The sequence below is a fragment of the Talpa europaea genome, assembly GCF_964194135.1.
Source record: "Talpa europaea genome assembly, chromosome: 3".
NCBI classification, from domain to species: domain Eukaryota; kingdom Metazoa; phylum Chordata; class Mammalia; order Eulipotyphla; family Talpidae; genus Talpa; species Talpa europaea.
The window spans coordinates 2,646,181-2,662,831 of record NC_140069.1 but is presented as its reverse complement, the minus strand read 5'-3'; the positions used below and the strand labels follow the sequence as shown (position 1 = coordinate 2,662,831).

The window sequence follows — 16,651 nt, the reverse complement described above, 5'->3', positions numbered from 1 at the left end:
GGGTCTGTTTATTTTTTCATGTTTTTCCTAGAAAGCATCTCAAATGAGACTCCAGGTGGCTAGACAGGGTCAGGCAGAATCTGTTGTCCTTCACACTACTGGTTCAGCCTTCCCAGATCTCCAAAATGAAAGCACCTGGAATGTCAGCCCCACCCGCCCTCCACCCTTCCTCTGAGAGCCCCAGTCTGGAAGGGCAGAGGCCTACAAAAGGTTGTCCCAGCTAAAGCCTCCACGGGTCTTAGGCATTTCTGGCGAGCTCCCCGAGGCCCATGCCCTCAGAGCACTACTTGAAGTAGTTGAGTCCTGCCACCAGGAAGAACTTCTCTAGAAACAGTTCTGAGTCCAGCACTGCGATGTGGGCGGCGCGCCCGATCAGGGTGTTGGCCGTGCTGGGCAAGGAGTGGAACACGTTGTGTCGGATCAACGTGCAGCCCTTGGCCTCCACCAGCGGGCGGAGAAGGTTGTTGATCATTTCTGCATAAACCGGCCCTGCAGAGGAGGAAGAACACAGGGTCACCTCAAACAGAGTCCAGACACAGATGCCAGGGGTGGCTGCTCCTGGGCAGACCCTCAGGCACCAGTTTTCAACCTCCCCTCGATGTTCTGAAACAAACAAATAAAATCAGAGTTCTCTTGTCTAGTCAAGTTGGAAACGACCACTGCTGTTGTTGAGGGTGATGGCGGTAGAGTTGGTGACAGTGATGGTGACAATGGTGATGGAGATAATGGTGAGGGAGGTGATGGTAGAGGTGGTAGTGATGATGGTGATGGTGGTGGCGGTGGAGGTAACAGTGATGATGATGATAATGATGGCATTGATGATGGTGGAGGTGATGATGGGGGTGAGGGAGATAGTGGTGGTGGTGACAGTGATGGGGATGGTGGTGGTGGTGATGATGGTGGTCACAGAGATGGTGGTGGTGGTGGTAATGTGGGTGGTAGTGATGATGGTGGTGGTGATGGTGGTGATGATGATGTAGGTGATGATGATGGTAGTTGAGGTGATGATGGTGATGGTGGTGGAGGTGATGATGATGATGGTGATGATGGTGATGGTGATGGTGGAGGCGATGGTGATGGTGATGGTGGAGGTGATGATGGTGGTGGTAATGTGGGTGGTAGTGATGATGGTGGTGGTGATGATGGTGATGGTGATAGTGGAGGAGGTGATGATGGTGATGGAGGTGATGATGGTGGTAGTTGAGGTGATGATGGTGATGGTGGTGGTGGAGGCGATGGTGATGGTGGAGGTAATGATGGTGGTGGTAATGTGGGTGCTAGTGATGATGGTGGTGGTGATGATGGTGATGGTGATAGTGGAGGAGGTGATGATGGTGATGGAGGTGATGATGGTGGTAATTGAGGTGATGATGATGATGGTGGTGGAGGTGATGATGATGATGGTGATGGTGATGATGGTGATGGTGGAGGTGATGATGGTGGTGGTAATGTGGGTGGTAGTGATGATGGTGGTGGTGATGATGGTGATGGTGATAGTGGAGGAGGTGATGATGGTGATGGAGGTGATGATGGTGGTAATTGAGGTGATGGTGATGGTGGTGGTGGAGGCGATGGTGATGGTGGAGGTAATGATGGTGGTGGTAATGTGGGTGCTAGTGATGATGGTGGTGGTGATGATGGTGATGGTGATAGTGGAGGAGGTGATGATGGTGATGGAGGTGATGATGGTGGTAATTGAGGTGATGATGATGATGGTGGTGGAGGTGATGATGATGATGGTGATGGTGATGATGGTGATGGTGGAGGTGATGATGGTGGTGGTAATGTGGGTGGTAGTGATGATAGTGGTGGTGATGGTGGTGATGATGATGGTGGAGGAGGTGATGATGGTGGTAGTTGAGGTGATGGTGATGGTGATGATGGTGATGGAGGTGATGATGGTGGTAGTTGAGGTGATGATGGTGGTGGAGGTGATGATGATGATGGTGATGATGGTGATGGTGATGGTGGAGGTGATGATGGTGGTGCTGAAGGTGATGCCACTGTGGTGATGGTGGTGGTGGTGATGGGGGTGATGGTGGTTGTGTCTGTGTGCCCCTGTGTCATGTAGTGGGTGCTACGTGGGCTGCTCCCCAAGGCTACACACACTGATGTTGAAACTTACACCCCAAGCCACAGCCCACCTCAGACCTGCCAAGGTCCTGGGGAGCATTGGCCCTGCTACTCTGAGAGCAGGGACCTGCTGAACATCTCACTTCTGAGCCCCGAGGCCCAGATATTGGCATTGAGCATATGACAGGAATAGTCCCGCGTCACGCAGGTATGACCCAAAGCTGTGCAAGGAGCAGCAGCTCAGCATAACGACTGTTTCCTCTGGCTTTTCAAAGCTGCAGAGAGACAGAAAAGTAACAGACATATGTCTGCACCTCCCCCAGTCCTGTCCGGGTGGTTGGGAGGCAGACATGACACCCCCTTCAAGTCAGGGGTGTTGTGCAAAAGGACCCTGTTCTCCCCTCCTCCTTGGCCTTTTGGGGCCCAGACAGGGTGCCTGGTCTGGGAGGGACAGTGAGGAGCAGGTAGAGTTCCTGTGGAGTGAGACCTCCTGCAGCAGTGATGCCTGTAGATGAGAAAAGACACCCAAGGGGCCCCAGGGGGCTCACCCGCGTGCCGGTCTTTGAGGGCCATCTTGCACATCTCGATCCTGGCGGAGTGGAATGGCACGTATCGGTCCTGGGGGGACGCCACCAGCACGACATTCTTGAAATACTGCAGCCCTGCAACAGCGGGTGGGTCAGCTGCGGCCTCCCTCCATGCTCTGTGGACTCGGGGACCGAGCGATCGGGTCCTTGCAGACTGGCCTGGGCTGAGAGGCTGAGGAAAGGACCTGCTGCCCCGGGGCTTTGCACCGCAGAGGGGAGAGGGAGGCTTGTTCTCAGGGCATGAATGCCAAGGAGACGCCTGGTGGAGAGTAAGCCTCACAGAAGTGACCACAAAGCCTCGGAGCTGCAGGTATTTTAAAGAGCCCTAGGGAAGTAGATCCAGTATTTTGTTCCTCCTGTTTGAGCCCCTCCAGCTCCTTAACCTTTGGCTATTGTCACACTGTGTAACCTGCTGCGAGAATGTCACATCCCTCCTGTCTCATCCACGCCCAAGCAGAGGGAGCCTCTAAATGTAACCTCAGGAGGCGCATCCTTCCGCCTCAGGCCCAGCAGGGGCTCCGGGTCCTCTCTCGCAGCCCAATGACCCCTTTCAAGGGACATCTCCAAGGCAGTGGACCCCCTCATCCAAGACCCCAAGACCACGCCCTCCGGACAGGCTAGTCTAGGACAGGTGGGGTAGGGATGTGAGGTGCAGCCCTGCTCTCCCTCTGGGCAGCCCTGTGGGTGCCCCACCGCCCACCTGCCCTGGGGAGGGGGTTCACTGAGATCTCTGTGGGGACCTCACTGCAGGCCATCTCCCCCTCTGCCCAGTCCCGTACCCCTCACTCTTCATGGGGGTGAGCCTGAGAGGTGCAGCCGGACACGCAGAGATGCAGGTGGAAGGTGGGGAGCGAGCCTGGGCTCTACCCCAGCCCGTGGCCATGCAGCTGCGTGCAGGGAGGCCCACAGCTTTGGCACGCCGGGCCTGGGACTGCAGGGAGACGGGAACCGCGCCTGGCCTGGGCCTGGCCAGCTTGCTCTGTCAGCTCTTCTACTCCCTTACTGGACACGGGCATCGCTGCCGTTCACACCCCTGAAGCAGGCAGGGCCCCTGCCCCTCTCTGCGCAGGATGGGTGGAGGCGAGCGAGTGGCCTCCTGCCAAAAAGTGACACTGGGACCAGCAGGTTTGTAGGAGGGTGTGCACCTGGGGGAGGAGCCGTGAGCAGGCCCAGCAGCACAGGGAGGAAAGGACCGGCAGGAGGCAGAGGCTACAGCTCCTGGGTGTGGCGACCCCCCTGCACACGCCTAGTCTCTGACCTGTGATCCTTCACCCTCGGGGGGGCTGGGGAGAGGCTCCCGCGTGGTCTTGGGTAGCCGTTGGCCTCCCAATGCACTGTAGAGGTTGTGCGCGCCGGCCCTCCAGCACAACCCTCCAAGGAAGACCAGGGCAGCCGTGGCCCAGCGCCCACCCAGGCCCAGGCACGAGGGCCGCGCGGGCAGTCACCTGTCTTCTGGCTGAGCTGGTAGAGGAAGCACTTGCGCAGGTCCGCGTTGTCCCTGAAGGCCAGCTGCAGCAGCGACCCCGACTTCTTCAGCTTCTGCATGAGCCACAAGCCTGACAGCCACGTGCAGCGTGAAACACAAAGCAAGACCATGCAAGCAAAGAAAGAAAAAAATAGAGGCAAGTTAACTTTAAACCGTGATATATAATTAATTTTAAGAATAAAGGTTTCGTGGGCATTTGAGCAAATACTCGGGAGTTAGAGGCCCACGTGCCTGCTCGTGTGCGGGCCGCAGGGACCTCAGCTCAGTCTGCAAATGCTGGGGCGGACTTCAAGAGGCATGAAGGACAGGAGCCCTGCAGCGTGGGGGCCAGGCCCCCCCGGATGCAGCCCTAACACAGTCCCCAAGTCCAAATGCCCCAGACGCTCATGTCAGCCTTCACCTTGGACTTATGGCCTCCAGGACTGGGGGGGTGAACTTCTGCCCCCTTGGCCACCTGCTCCATGGAGGTTTGTCCTCATGGCCTGAGTGGACCGAGGTGGTGTGCTCTCCCCTCACTCCTGCGCCACCTCCCTCTCTCCCAGCCAAAAGCCTGGGGGCAGCACCCGCCTGCTCACACAGGGGTGGCGGGAGCCTGGAGCTCTCCTCTCTCAGCTCACCCATGAAAGAGCCCCCTCTGTGGCCAGGTGCCACCCCGTCCCCGGCCGTGAAGCCCCTCCCTCCACCTGTGAGTCTCAGGACAGGGCCGGGCCTTACCCGTGCTGACCAGGGTGCTGTTGTTGTACAGGGTCCCGAGGTGAGGCCCAGATAGCGACAGGAACGTGTGGAGCTTGCTGAGGTAATACCGGAAGCGGGGCCTGGTCAGGACCGAGCGGATGATGATGTTGCCCAGTGAGTGGCCAATGAAGCTGAGGACAAACGGGCGGTGAGCGCCAGCCCGGGCAGGAAAGGGCCGCACAGGACCCAGGGGGTCAACCCCCCCCTCCAGTGGACTGAGGAGGACAAAGGGCGAAGAGAGCAGGGCAGGGCGCTAGTTCACCCTGGCCCGGTGTCCCCCCGGCCATGCTAAGCTGGGAATCCGGAGCTGACGCCTCTGTGCCCAGGGCAGTCAGGACAGGGGCATCGTGTCCAGGGTGTATTATGACAGCAGCCCCCGAGGGCTCCGGGTCCCTCCGTGCCCCTGGGGGTCCTTTCTGAAATAAATACTGAGCCACTGGATCCGCCTGGCCACTCACTGGATCAGGTCCCCACTCCCCAGTTGGCCCTCGGGACCTCGCTGGCTGACCTGTGACCCCTCCTGCTCTGTGTCACGCACTGCCCATGGCACAGGCACTGAGCTGTCCATTCCCAGCCACGTGGACCCGACCCCTCCTAGCGGCTCTGCTGCCCTGCCTGACCCCTGCCCGTCCATCCAGCCCAGCTCCACCGTCCAGAGAGACACTAGTGACTATCAAGACCTGCCTCGTCTCGGGAGAGGCATCAAGCAGCCAAGGAAAGGGAATGAGTGACCGTTCAAGGAGCTGCCTGGCCTGGTCTGTGTCCTTTTGTTTTGGCCTAACCCCTGCAGCCCCTCTGTGACACAGACAGGAGACAGTTTGCCCCTGGGTCCCCAGTGGGGTCGCGATGCTGGCTCGCGGGGTGCCTGCACCTTGCAAGTGCAGCGCATCCCAGCTCTTTGCTACCGCCTTGATCATTCAGCATTTACGCCCATGACCTGCCACAATGAAGAGACAGACCAGCACTGATTTAAAGCTCTAGCTGCGCAGGTGGCCCACTCAGCTACAGGACGGGGAGCTGGGGGGTGGCCCGCTTAGTGGAAGGGACAGAGGCTCGGAGATCAGAGCCTGCAAAGGGCTGCAAGGCGGAGCAGCCAGCACGCCCCTCTGCTCTGGTCCTCTCCACCGAAGGCCGCCAGCTTCCGTCCCAGCGGTGCCGAGGCGTCACGCTGAGCTGCGCCCAGCACACGCTCCAAAACCTCGCCGGCGCCGCCCCTCCAGCCAGCACGAGCCCCGGGACTCTGCGCACCTGATCCGGGATATGGAGAGATTGTACAGCTGGATGTGCTGGATGATCTCGTCCAACAGCCGGTCCGTCATGGTGTCGAAGTCTGCAAACGTGTCCATCTGAAGAGACGAGAGGAAACAGGGCTGGGGGCATCGCAAGGCCAGACTCAGGGCAAAGCCCCTCTTATTCCCTCAGGCGCTTCCTGGGCGGGCAGTTTTGGGGGTGATCAGGATAGGTGGGAAGAGGGTACTCTGCGGAAGACTGGGGAGGGGAGCTGCGCGGGTCAGGTTGAGTCAGCGGCCCCGGCTGCATCAGAGTAGCTGGATGTGCTCACCCAGGGGCCTATACTCCCTTAGGGCGTGGATCCCATGGGGCGCGGGGTGCACAGAGGTTACCTTCCTGCAGAGCATCTGTCCCCCTCCCTAGTCAGCTGACTCTGGACCCTGGACAGCTGTCAGGCTGCCGGTGCCTGCCCTGGGAGCAGGAGCTGACACCCCAGACTCCCTCAGAAGTTGCAAAGAGTCAGTGAAGACACAGGTACAGGGCATTGAGCACCCAGTAGGTGCGCACAATTGTCCCTCCCGGCAGTGCTGGGACTCTCCATACATCCCACTTTCAAAGGCCCTGGGACCTTCGGTTACAAGCAGTTCAGGCCTCCAAACGCTGCTTAGTGCTCATCCATGCAAGCCGTAAGGGGTGGCAGCCCCCAACGCCGCCCCGCCCCGCTCTGCTCATGGATTCTCTAAATTCTCATCGACTTGGACACCTCTTAGGGTCCCAGGCACCATCTCCCTGAAATGACAAAGTCCCCACAGGCCGGTCTCCTTTGATGGAAAAGGGATCAGAGCTTTGCATAAAGCTCCCCACGAGGCCTGGGGTACCCACACCACACACGTGCTGAGTGGCCACCCATCCTCACACCCTGTGAGGCGTCAGCCCCAGCCCCCCAGTGTACATCCCCCCTCTGACTTTCCCTCACTGTCCCAAAGAAACCAAGGCACCCCTCTGCCTCCTTGGCTCGCGGCTGGCACGTCGGGGTCCACGGGCGGTCACGCCACTCCTGGAGGCTCGTCAGACATGTGTCTTCCCGTGCGATGCCATGTTGCCATACCTGGTTCTTCTCGGACATCAGGAAGTCCAGTTTCCCTCCAGGGAGCCCCAGCTCTATGAAAGTCTTCACCAGTCGGAGGTCCGCACTGTTCCCTAGAATCGACAGATATCCCCGCGCAGCCCATTACTCATCACCTAAAAGCCAACACGAGGGCCTCCCTGGTGGCGCAGGGGTTAAATCAGCACCATCAAGCTACCACCAGCCACTGCGGCCTGAGTTCAATCCCCGGCCAGGGAGTGACCCACATGGCGCGCAGACCTCTCCTGTCTCCCCGCTGCTCCCCTCAGCAGTGGATTTCAGTCGATCTGCCTGTTCTGCTCCCCACTCTGTCTCTGGTGAATCCTCTCACCCCTGCACCTCGGGCCTGCACCCCAGTTCTTGTATGCATAAATAAATAAAAATAAATCTTTAAAAAGAAATAAAGGCCAACACGAGGGATCGACTTCTCCTCGTCCCCCAATATCCCATGTCTTCATTAAGCATAGATTCAAAAGGACTAGACAGCCAGCCCTCTGCTCCCAAGCTGTCCCTCCACCCCACACCCCCACAGGCTCAGCCCTTTCTCGTGGGCCTGCCTCTGTGGAACCAGCCCCTGACATGTGAGCGCGCGGCCGTGAGCGGCTGGCCACACGCCACCTCCCTCCTCGTCCTCTGTTTACTCAAGACTTTGCAGATGGCACCACGAAGGGCTGGCGTGTGGTGTCTGATACAAAGGCCATCCTGTCTGCCGCTGCTGGGCAGGCAGCAGGCCCCCCAGACAGGCCAGTGACGGGAGGCTACTGCCCCAGAACAGGGCGGTGTGGGCACCAGAGGCGCGGACGTGCGCCGGTGTCTGAGTGGCTGTGGGGGCTGAGGACTGAAAGCAGAAATCTAAGACCCGGAGCTGCCCTCAGGGAGCTGTGAGCCTCGACCCCCAAACACATAGAGCATCACTATGACGGGCATGATTTAAAAAGCGAGCACAGCAGAGGCTGCTCCGACAGCAGCGTCACGGGGGGCGCGGGGCACCCTCCTGAGAGAGAGACCGAGTGGCGGATGCGGTGGACAGAAGGGGAGGAGGCGAGTTTGGGTCTGTCCAAGCACATGCTTCACGCCGGCCGTGGGGCTCCTCTGCATCTTACGGAATTCTTGGCCTCTCGACGGATCCCCGAGGAGCGGAGAGTCAGAAGCTGCTGATTTTCATATGTAGGTGACCTACTTTGCTTCCCAGGCAGGGTGTAAACCTCAGCGACAGTTTACAACCAGCTCTGCTTCCTTCTCTGCAGCTTCCCAGCGGCTCAAGGCTGGGTGAAGCACCCCGTGGAGCTTAGGCAAACACAGGCATTTAGGAACATGCCCTCAAACCTGAAGGTTAACCCAGCAGACACCAAGCCCGCCCACGTAGGGGACCCGCCGGGGGCACCTCCTCACACGTGTTGTAGCTGCCTTCCGACAATCCAGGGCCTGGCTTCACAGAAAGCAGCTGCTGCCAGAGCTTCCATAGCGTGTAGCATCGGGCGTAAGAAGGGGACACAAGGACAGTGGCTGCGTCAGCCCCTGAGGGAGCGAGAACTTTCTGCAACCTGCAACTGTCCCAGAAACCATGGCGTGCTCAGGTATTAAACTGAGACCATCCACGAGACCATCCATCTTGGGTGTTCGGCACAACACGAAGCAGGGGCCTATCCACGCTGGTCGTCACGACTGCCGACGGACGGAGCCTGTGGCTGGACCCATCTCTCCCTTGACCTGGAGAAGGGACCTTCTAAGGAAATCTGACTGTGATCAGCTGTCTTCCAGCTGCGCCGCCGCCCAGGGCTCAGGCTGGAATCCACAGCTCTGCCCTCTGACATCGTCCAGTGGCAAAGACGCCTTCTCCCACCGAGCAAGCTTGCAGCCTGAACCGATTCAACAAAGGCTGCGAGCTGGGCTCCTCCCACCTCCCAGCAGACAAGCCAGAGCTACGTCCTGGTCTGAGTGATGCTCAGCTGTGGGGGTGCTGGGTGAGGAGTTACCCTGGTGCTGATGAGGCGGGTGTGGGCCCTTCTGATGGGACACCCCAGTTAAAACGACCATGTCTCCAACAGCTTAGTGCTTTTAAGGGGAGAGAGGGACTCTCAAGCTGACTCTCCTCACAAGGGGTGGAGCCCCAACTTTGCTAAAATCATATTCTTTTCATTGTTACTAGAGTTGGTGTTATTCTTTTTTAAAGATTTATTTATTTATGCATACAACAGCTGGGTGCAGGCCAGAGGTGTGAGGGGTGAGAGGATTCACCAGAGACAGAGTGGGGAGCAGAACAGGCAGAATGACTGAAATCCACTGCTGAGGGGAGCAGCGGGGAGACAGGAGAGGTCTGCCGCGCCATGTGGGTAGCTCCCTGGCCGTCTGGGCATCGAACTTGAGCTGCAGTGGCTGGTGACAGCTTGATAGCGCTGTGTCTTTAGCCCCTGCACCACCAGGGGGGCCCCAGCTGGTGTTATTCTTCAGTCATAGCTAAGATTCTAGCGTTTCACTTGTGGAAACCATTTGAAGTTTTCTTTTTTTGGCCCAACGTATTCAAAAAGCGTGCCAACGTCAATGAACAAATTTGAAAATGCAGTACATGGTACAAAGATCATGTGAAGTGGGGATGAGGGTGTGTCAAAAGTGCTGATTTAGGGAGCACTGAGTTTGGGGGAAGGGAGGCCAGGGTCACGGGTGGAGGGGGCGACCAGGCAGGAAGAAATACTCAGGGGGATAAATGATTCTACCTGGTTGGGTTCACAAATATGATAAAATTCATGGAAAGCAGAATTTTGAGGACGATAGATTTTTGGAGCTCACCGTCCAGCCCGTGCACACAGACGACCAGGTGGATCCCGTCTTCCAAGTTCTCCTCCTCCTCCTCTGGCGGGAAGTAGGGCACATCGGAAGCCAGCGCGGACAAGTCGCTGTACAGGAATCCATCGATCTTCAGCTCTTTTTTAAATTTTTCTTTGGCCTGGTAAAAACTGGAGAACCCGTGAACGCATCACAAGCTGAGCTGCGCACGCCGCGGGGCGCGGGAGGTGAGCTGAGCAGGGAGGGGGTGACGAAGAGCCACAGGGAGCACCCGCAGAGGCCAGGGTGGAGGGAGGCCTGGGGGAGCTGGCGGGATGGACGCTTGGTTCTGAGCAAGGAGGCAGGGAAATACCAGGGAAACCAAAGGCCATGACTGTTTGGGTTCGGCAGATTTCTGTGTGGCCCCTGCTGTAAAAGCAGACTTCTCAGATTCTATCCCGCTCCACAGAGCCATTCAACCTTTATGAAGATGTTCCTAGAGTGGAAATCTCTTCCCCTGACCTAGGCAGCCTGGCTAGGCCTCCACCTCTTCTCCAGCCTCAGCCCCAAGCCTCCTACAGGACACTTTCTCACAGTCCCTGCGGGAATTATGCTGCTGGCTTTACTTTTGTCTACGCTTTCAGGTCCGTCCATCAGAAATACCTCTCCCGCCTGGCTCATGTCCCTGGTCATCTGACAAGGTGGAGGCGAGGAACAGAGACCTGGGGTCCTGACTGCCAAGGTCAGACTTGCCCTAGCTGTGGGCCCTCCGCTGAGCCTCTGATGTGCGCTTTCTTCATTCGTAAATGAGGAATAACACCAGTGTCTGGTTTACAAGGTTGTTTTGTGTATTAAGTGATGTCATGTACACGAAATGCTTAGAAGAGCCCTTGATATAGATGAAATACTCAAAAAAGTTATCTATTATAGGATCATCACCACCATCATCACCATCATCATCACCATCCTCATCACCATCCTCATCACCACCATCACCATCCTCATCACCACCATCATCACCACCATCATCACCACCATCACCATCCTCATCACCACCATCATCACCATCCTCATCACCACCATCACCATCCTCATCACCACCATCATCACCACCATCATCACCACCATCACCACCATCATCACCATCCTCATCACCACCATCACCATCTTCATCACCACCATCATCACCACCATCACCATCCTCATCACCATCCTCATCACCACCCTCATCACCACCCTCATCACCACCATCATCACCACCATCACCAACATCATCACCACCATCACCACCATCCTCATCACCATCCTCATCACCACCATCATCACCATCCTCATCACCATCCTCATCACCATCATCATCACCATCATCATCACCACCATCATCAACATCATCATCACCACCATCATCACCATCATCATCACTATCCTCATCACCACCATCATCAACATCATCATCACCACCATCACCATCATCATCACCACCATCATCATCACCATCATCATCACCACCATCATCACCATCATCATCACCATCCTCATCACCACCATTATCATCACCATCATCACCACCATCATCACCATCATTACTGCCATCATCTCACCATCATCACCATCCTCATTACCACCACTATCATCAGCATCATCACCATCACCACCATCACCACCACTGTCATCATCACCACCACCATCATTATCTCCTACATTGACCCCTCAGCTGAGCTGTCACTGCTAAAAAGCATCTACTGGCTACCCTCTCTATTCACCCTAACTGGCCACAGGGTCCTTCTCCTCCTGGCTCATCAGTGACACAGGAACCTTCCATCTATCCGCTCCCTGTCCCCACTGGCTGCTTGCATCTCTCCATCTCCCTGGGAGACCCTGAGGCCCACAATAGCCAGGACGATGCTGGTCAGGCACTGGACAGAGCCCCCCCACGTATCTGTTAAATTGATGGCAAGCACGGGAATATTTGATATAAAACATGGGCTCCAAAATCAACCCCCAAATCTCCTTTTGGGGTATCCCTTATATGAAACTCTGAAGCATTTGGCAAAGGCGGGGCATGCTGATTAAACAACTCCACACTATACTCACACATCGCCTACAGGCTAGAGCTACATGAGCACAACGCCCACGGGGACGGACTCTGGCTTTGCAACATGAGAATAAACACAAGAACCACAGGGGTTAGAGGCAAATCCGATGAGGCTCTCCCGTTGCCCCAAAACTCGTAAAGAGCTGCACTGTAACAGTGATGTGTGCACCAGGGGGGTCAGCATAATAAACAGGGGGCAGGTGAGAGTCCATCGCTAAAGGAACTGGCTAATTGACCATGGACTACCTGGACAGTGGAATTCTGCTGAAATAGTAAGATCATAATATAGACATAGACTCATAAATAGATGTTTCCAACATGTCAAGTTGGGGGAAAAAAAAGTTCAGATGGAGCGATACTATTTTTGCACCAGAGCGCACACAGGCATAAACGCATGCAGCAAAACGGTGCAGGGGCTTGAGCAGCGGCTGCGCTGGGGAGACAACTTATTTATCATTTACTGGTTTTGTGCCAGTCTCCGTGTCTGATGTGCACGATACGAATATATTATATTAGTGAAATCAGAATTTGCTGGCACCTCGACTCTGAAATAATACACATGATCTTGGGGAGCCGGTGGAAGCATCGACGCCGCTGGGCCCGGCAAGCTCACCTGAACATCCTCTCGCTGACCTCCTCCCCCAGCTCGCTGGAGTGGGGAGAAACAGCTCCGAAGGAGCCCACAGGCTGGTGCGTGATGGGGGACTGGGTCTGCCTGGCAGAGAACCCCGCCCGGGCAGGGGTCTCCTTGGGCACAGACGAGAAGGGGAGACATGTGGCCGTGCAGGACACAGACAGGTTGACGACCTCCACCGCCTGCAGGCTGTCCAGGGCAAAGGTCTCTGCAGGGGCCAGGGCGGGCACCATGCCAGAAGTGCACGCCCTTGGCTCTTGGCTGCCCACAAGCTGGGGGGGCCGAGGGGGACTCGCAGCGGAGCACACGGTGTCTGCTTCATGTCCAGCCTCCAGGAAGCCGTTGGCTCCTGGACTAAAGGCTGCAGCATCCAAGGTGCCAGGTGAGTCGTTGGGTTTGCCCACTGACTCCAGGTCGGTGGCAGCAGCAGGGGACCCACAGCCCCACTCAGGCACGCGGAGGTGGCTGGGGTGCTCCATCTCCAAGACGCTGCTATGGGAAAGAGACCCTGGACCCACATTTAAGACACTGGCCATGCCCCTCGGGGTCTCCATTAGAGTCCCTGGAATAGCTCCATCTCCAAGCTTTTCTGCTGCTCTGATGCATGGTGTTTTTGTGTTAAGACCCTGGGTCTCCACATCCTGAGGGGTTCCCGTCCTGCCATCAAGATGACAGAGTCCTGGAGGCTCAAACGGTCTTTCTGAACTTTGGGGGGTGTCTATGTAACTGGGGCCCTGCTGGCTGATGGCATCTAAAGCCACCTCCACGAAGGGACTGTCCAGCCCGCCACAAGGCTGAGAGTAGCGTCCGGGGATGCCCGTGCCTGCAACGGGCATGGCAGGGGCTTTGACCTGGGCACCACCCGGCCGCCTGGCATCCGAGTCTTCAGCAGGCTCCTCCGGGCTGCTGATTTGGGGCGCGGAGACCGACTTGGTCAGCTTGGTGAGAGCCAGCTCACGCCGCTCCTCCTCCTCGAAAGGCAAAGAGCTGATGGAGGTGAGCGACGCCTGGATGCCGCTGGGCAGGCTGGTGTTGCTCTCCGTGCGGCCGCCCTCCAGGGAGTCCCTGTGCAGGGCGTGCCTCCGGGCCAGCTGGTACAAGGCCTCCCGGTCACTGGGCAGGTCCAGGGCCCTGCTGCGGGCCTCGGACCAGGCGACCGAGCTCTGCTCGCTCTCGATGCCGGAGTCAGAGATGACAGAGGAGGATCTCTTGATGACCCCTGAGAGCACCGACGCTTCCTCCTGCTCCTCCAGGCGCAGGTCCTTGGGGGACGCCCTCATGTCCATGGGGTCCCGCGCAATAAAGTCCGGTGGATCACAGGACTCAGAGGGGGCGAGCTTCAGACTGAGGGGCGCCGTCCACCCCCCCTGGTCGGCCCTGCAGCCCGCAGACCCAGGGCCTGCCGCTTTCTCTGCGGAGAGGGCATCTTGGTGCGCCCAGCCAGCCCGCCCGTGGCCTGGTGTGGCGGGGTCTGGTTCACGGTCCCCCACAAAGTGCCATCCCTCGTGCTGGGCACTGCTCACCCCGGTGGGTGTGGCCCTGCAGCAGCTCTCTCCACTGGGTTTCACCTCCAGGTAGCTCAGTGCTGGGGCTGGGTCGTCCTCGGGGCCCGGGCTCTCTCCGGGGAGGTCCACGTCGGCCAGGGGCCCCACTCCAGAGCCAGAGGGCTGGCCAGCCCCAGACTCATCTTCAGGGAAATCCGCTTTGTCCTGGAATTCCCCAATTGTCAGATACACCTGCGACTCGGAGCACAGGTCAGCAGGATGCGACGCGGGCACCGTCTCCTCCGGCTCAGGACACCCGGTCACCTCCTCATCTCCGTCCAGCTGGGGAGGCTTCGTGGGGGGCGAGGCAGGGTCTTCCCTGAAAAATGATTTTCTGTTTATAAGATGGTTGTCTTCTTTGTCTCTGAGGTCCACGGTTGCAGGAACTGTGGCTGTGTCATCAAAACTAGGGTAGACATCCAGAGGACGCCCTAAGAAAGAAAAGAGAAAGTCACAGGACAGCTTAGGAGCCACAAAGGGCCCAAACACCTGACTGCGGAATAAAGCATTCAGGCTGCCTGTGCTCCTGGCTCCAGGGAGAGGACCCCTAGATTCTTAGGATCACCCACAGAATGGGCGGGTCTTGTCACTCACGCTGGCCTCCCCTGGCTTATGCTAGACAGGTGACCTGGTGAATCCTTAGTTCTGCTAAAGAGATGAGGATGGGGGGCGCTAGTTACCCCAAAAGACCACCCATGTGATTAGTTGGTTGGAACTTTGAGAATAAGAACTGTGACCTCTGTGGGAAGGTGAATCCTTAGAACCTAAATGACAGATTTATCCGATTTATCATAGGCAGTTAAGACAAGATCAGGAGCCCAGAGAACAAACGGATTGTCAGAACAGCAACATTTCAGCTTTACTACAATGACTCTGGAAAAACAGGAGTCCCAGAGAATCCCATTCGTCAGACACTAAGGGGAGGGGGGGCAGCTGCACTCACGACCCCTCCGTCGTCACCCCTACGTGTCCTATCCTGAGCCCCAGACTGCTCACAGCGCAGCTGCCAAGAGAACCACGACCCCCCCACCCCCTGCATCTCACAGTGGATAAAAATTCACATCCAGACAGCGAGTCCAGCAGTTAGGGACTTAACCATCTCGGGACGAAGAAAAGGTCTCACAATATGGACAGAAATTTGGAGGCTCTGGCACCTAGTAGGTGTGCTGGCCGCAGGCTGTCGCTGGCCCTGAGCAACGGCCTCCCTTGCATACAGAAGCAGAGCTCTCCAGGCTTGCTTTCTCACTGCACTAGAATCATGAGATGCGAATCTGACGGCCTTGTTGCAAGTTAAAAAGGAAGGCACCGAGTCTTTGAGAAAGAGGAACATGTTCTTGCAGAGCAAAGGCCAAGCAAGGCTCTGGGTCACAGAGTCCCGTTGAGAGGGGACACAGCTAAGTCTGCAACATTGGTCTTGAGGTGGGGCCGGACCAGGGGAGAGCACCCCGGGGAGGCCGGGAGCCAGCCAGGCCTCTGAGAATGACAGCTGCGGGGCCACCCAGGAAGATGGGAGCACAAGATCTGGGGTCCCAGCCTCCACCAAGTGCACCATGTGAGTGGGAGCTGCAAAGACACTCGGTCCTGCTCTGTCCATTAGAGGAGCCTGCGCGGGCGGGGACACCAACCATGCTCCTTGTCCTCACTGGAGGGCGCAGGAGTGGAGGAGGGACAAGGGCTGGCGGGAAGCCCCATGAGCACAGAGGTGTCTTTCCTGCTCATGCCACAGGGAGGGCTCAGTGGCTCATAAAAATAACATAATTGCAGGCATGAGTTGGGAGACTGAGCTTTCCCTCACTAGACTGTGAACAGGCAGAGCCCGTGGAAGGCAGGCGGTGTGCTCTGAGAGCGTCTGACTAGAGTTAAGACGTCAATACATTTGCACACACACAGTCTCAGCGCGATGCTTCTAGCGGGTTCTCCCAGCCCTGGAGTCTCCGACGTCCTGGTCCCCGGCACACGGCTGGGTGTCACACACAGCGTCGCCACCAGAGGGCAGGCGGCCACCGAGAACCAAGCAGCGCGGCAAGGTTGCGCTGTCCTTGGCGGCACCCAGACTTTGAAAACACCCCACAGATCTCACCTACGCTTACAACTGTGCAGGCTGCAAAAACCCCGAGATTTAAATGACATCATTTTAGCGATGGGGACCACACACAATGGTCGCAAACACCTCGCAACGGGCCGCCAAGCAGAACAGGGCACTGGAGTGCAAGTGAATTGGCTTTGAATGTTGACTTTTATGATCTTTAATAAATACTGATGTTCCTTGTGCCTCAGTTTCTCGGTGAAATAGGGCTTGTGAGGTTGCTTATAGGATTAAAGAGACAAGGCACATAAACCAACCAGTCCCAGGCTTGATGCTTCTGGCCATTCGGGAT

General features: G+C 57.2%; 1 protein-coding gene across 1 annotated transcript in view; it reads right to left on the bottom strand.

Annotated features, from left to right (window-relative positions):
* Positions 1–283: 283 nt before the first annotated feature.
* The window catches only part of FAM135B (family with sequence similarity 135 member B), a gene marked incomplete at both ends in the record, with an annotated part of 94,685 nt that continues 78,317 nt past the window's right edge, over positions 284–16,651 (bottom strand). The window contains 8 exons of the mRNA XM_084230780.1: positions 284–489; positions 2,622–2,735; positions 4,106–4,216; positions 4,861–5,012; positions 6,130–6,227; positions 7,220–7,311; positions 10,025–10,191; positions 12,709–14,704. Of these exons, the coding sequence (XP_084086906.1) occupies positions 284–489; positions 2,622–2,735; positions 4,106–4,216; positions 4,861–5,012; positions 6,130–6,227; positions 7,220–7,311; positions 10,025–10,191; positions 12,709–14,704 (2,936 nt within the window). The remainder of the gene's footprint in view (positions 490–2,621; positions 2,736–4,105; positions 4,217–4,860; positions 5,013–6,129; positions 6,228–7,219; positions 7,312–10,024; positions 10,192–12,708; positions 14,705–16,651) is intronic.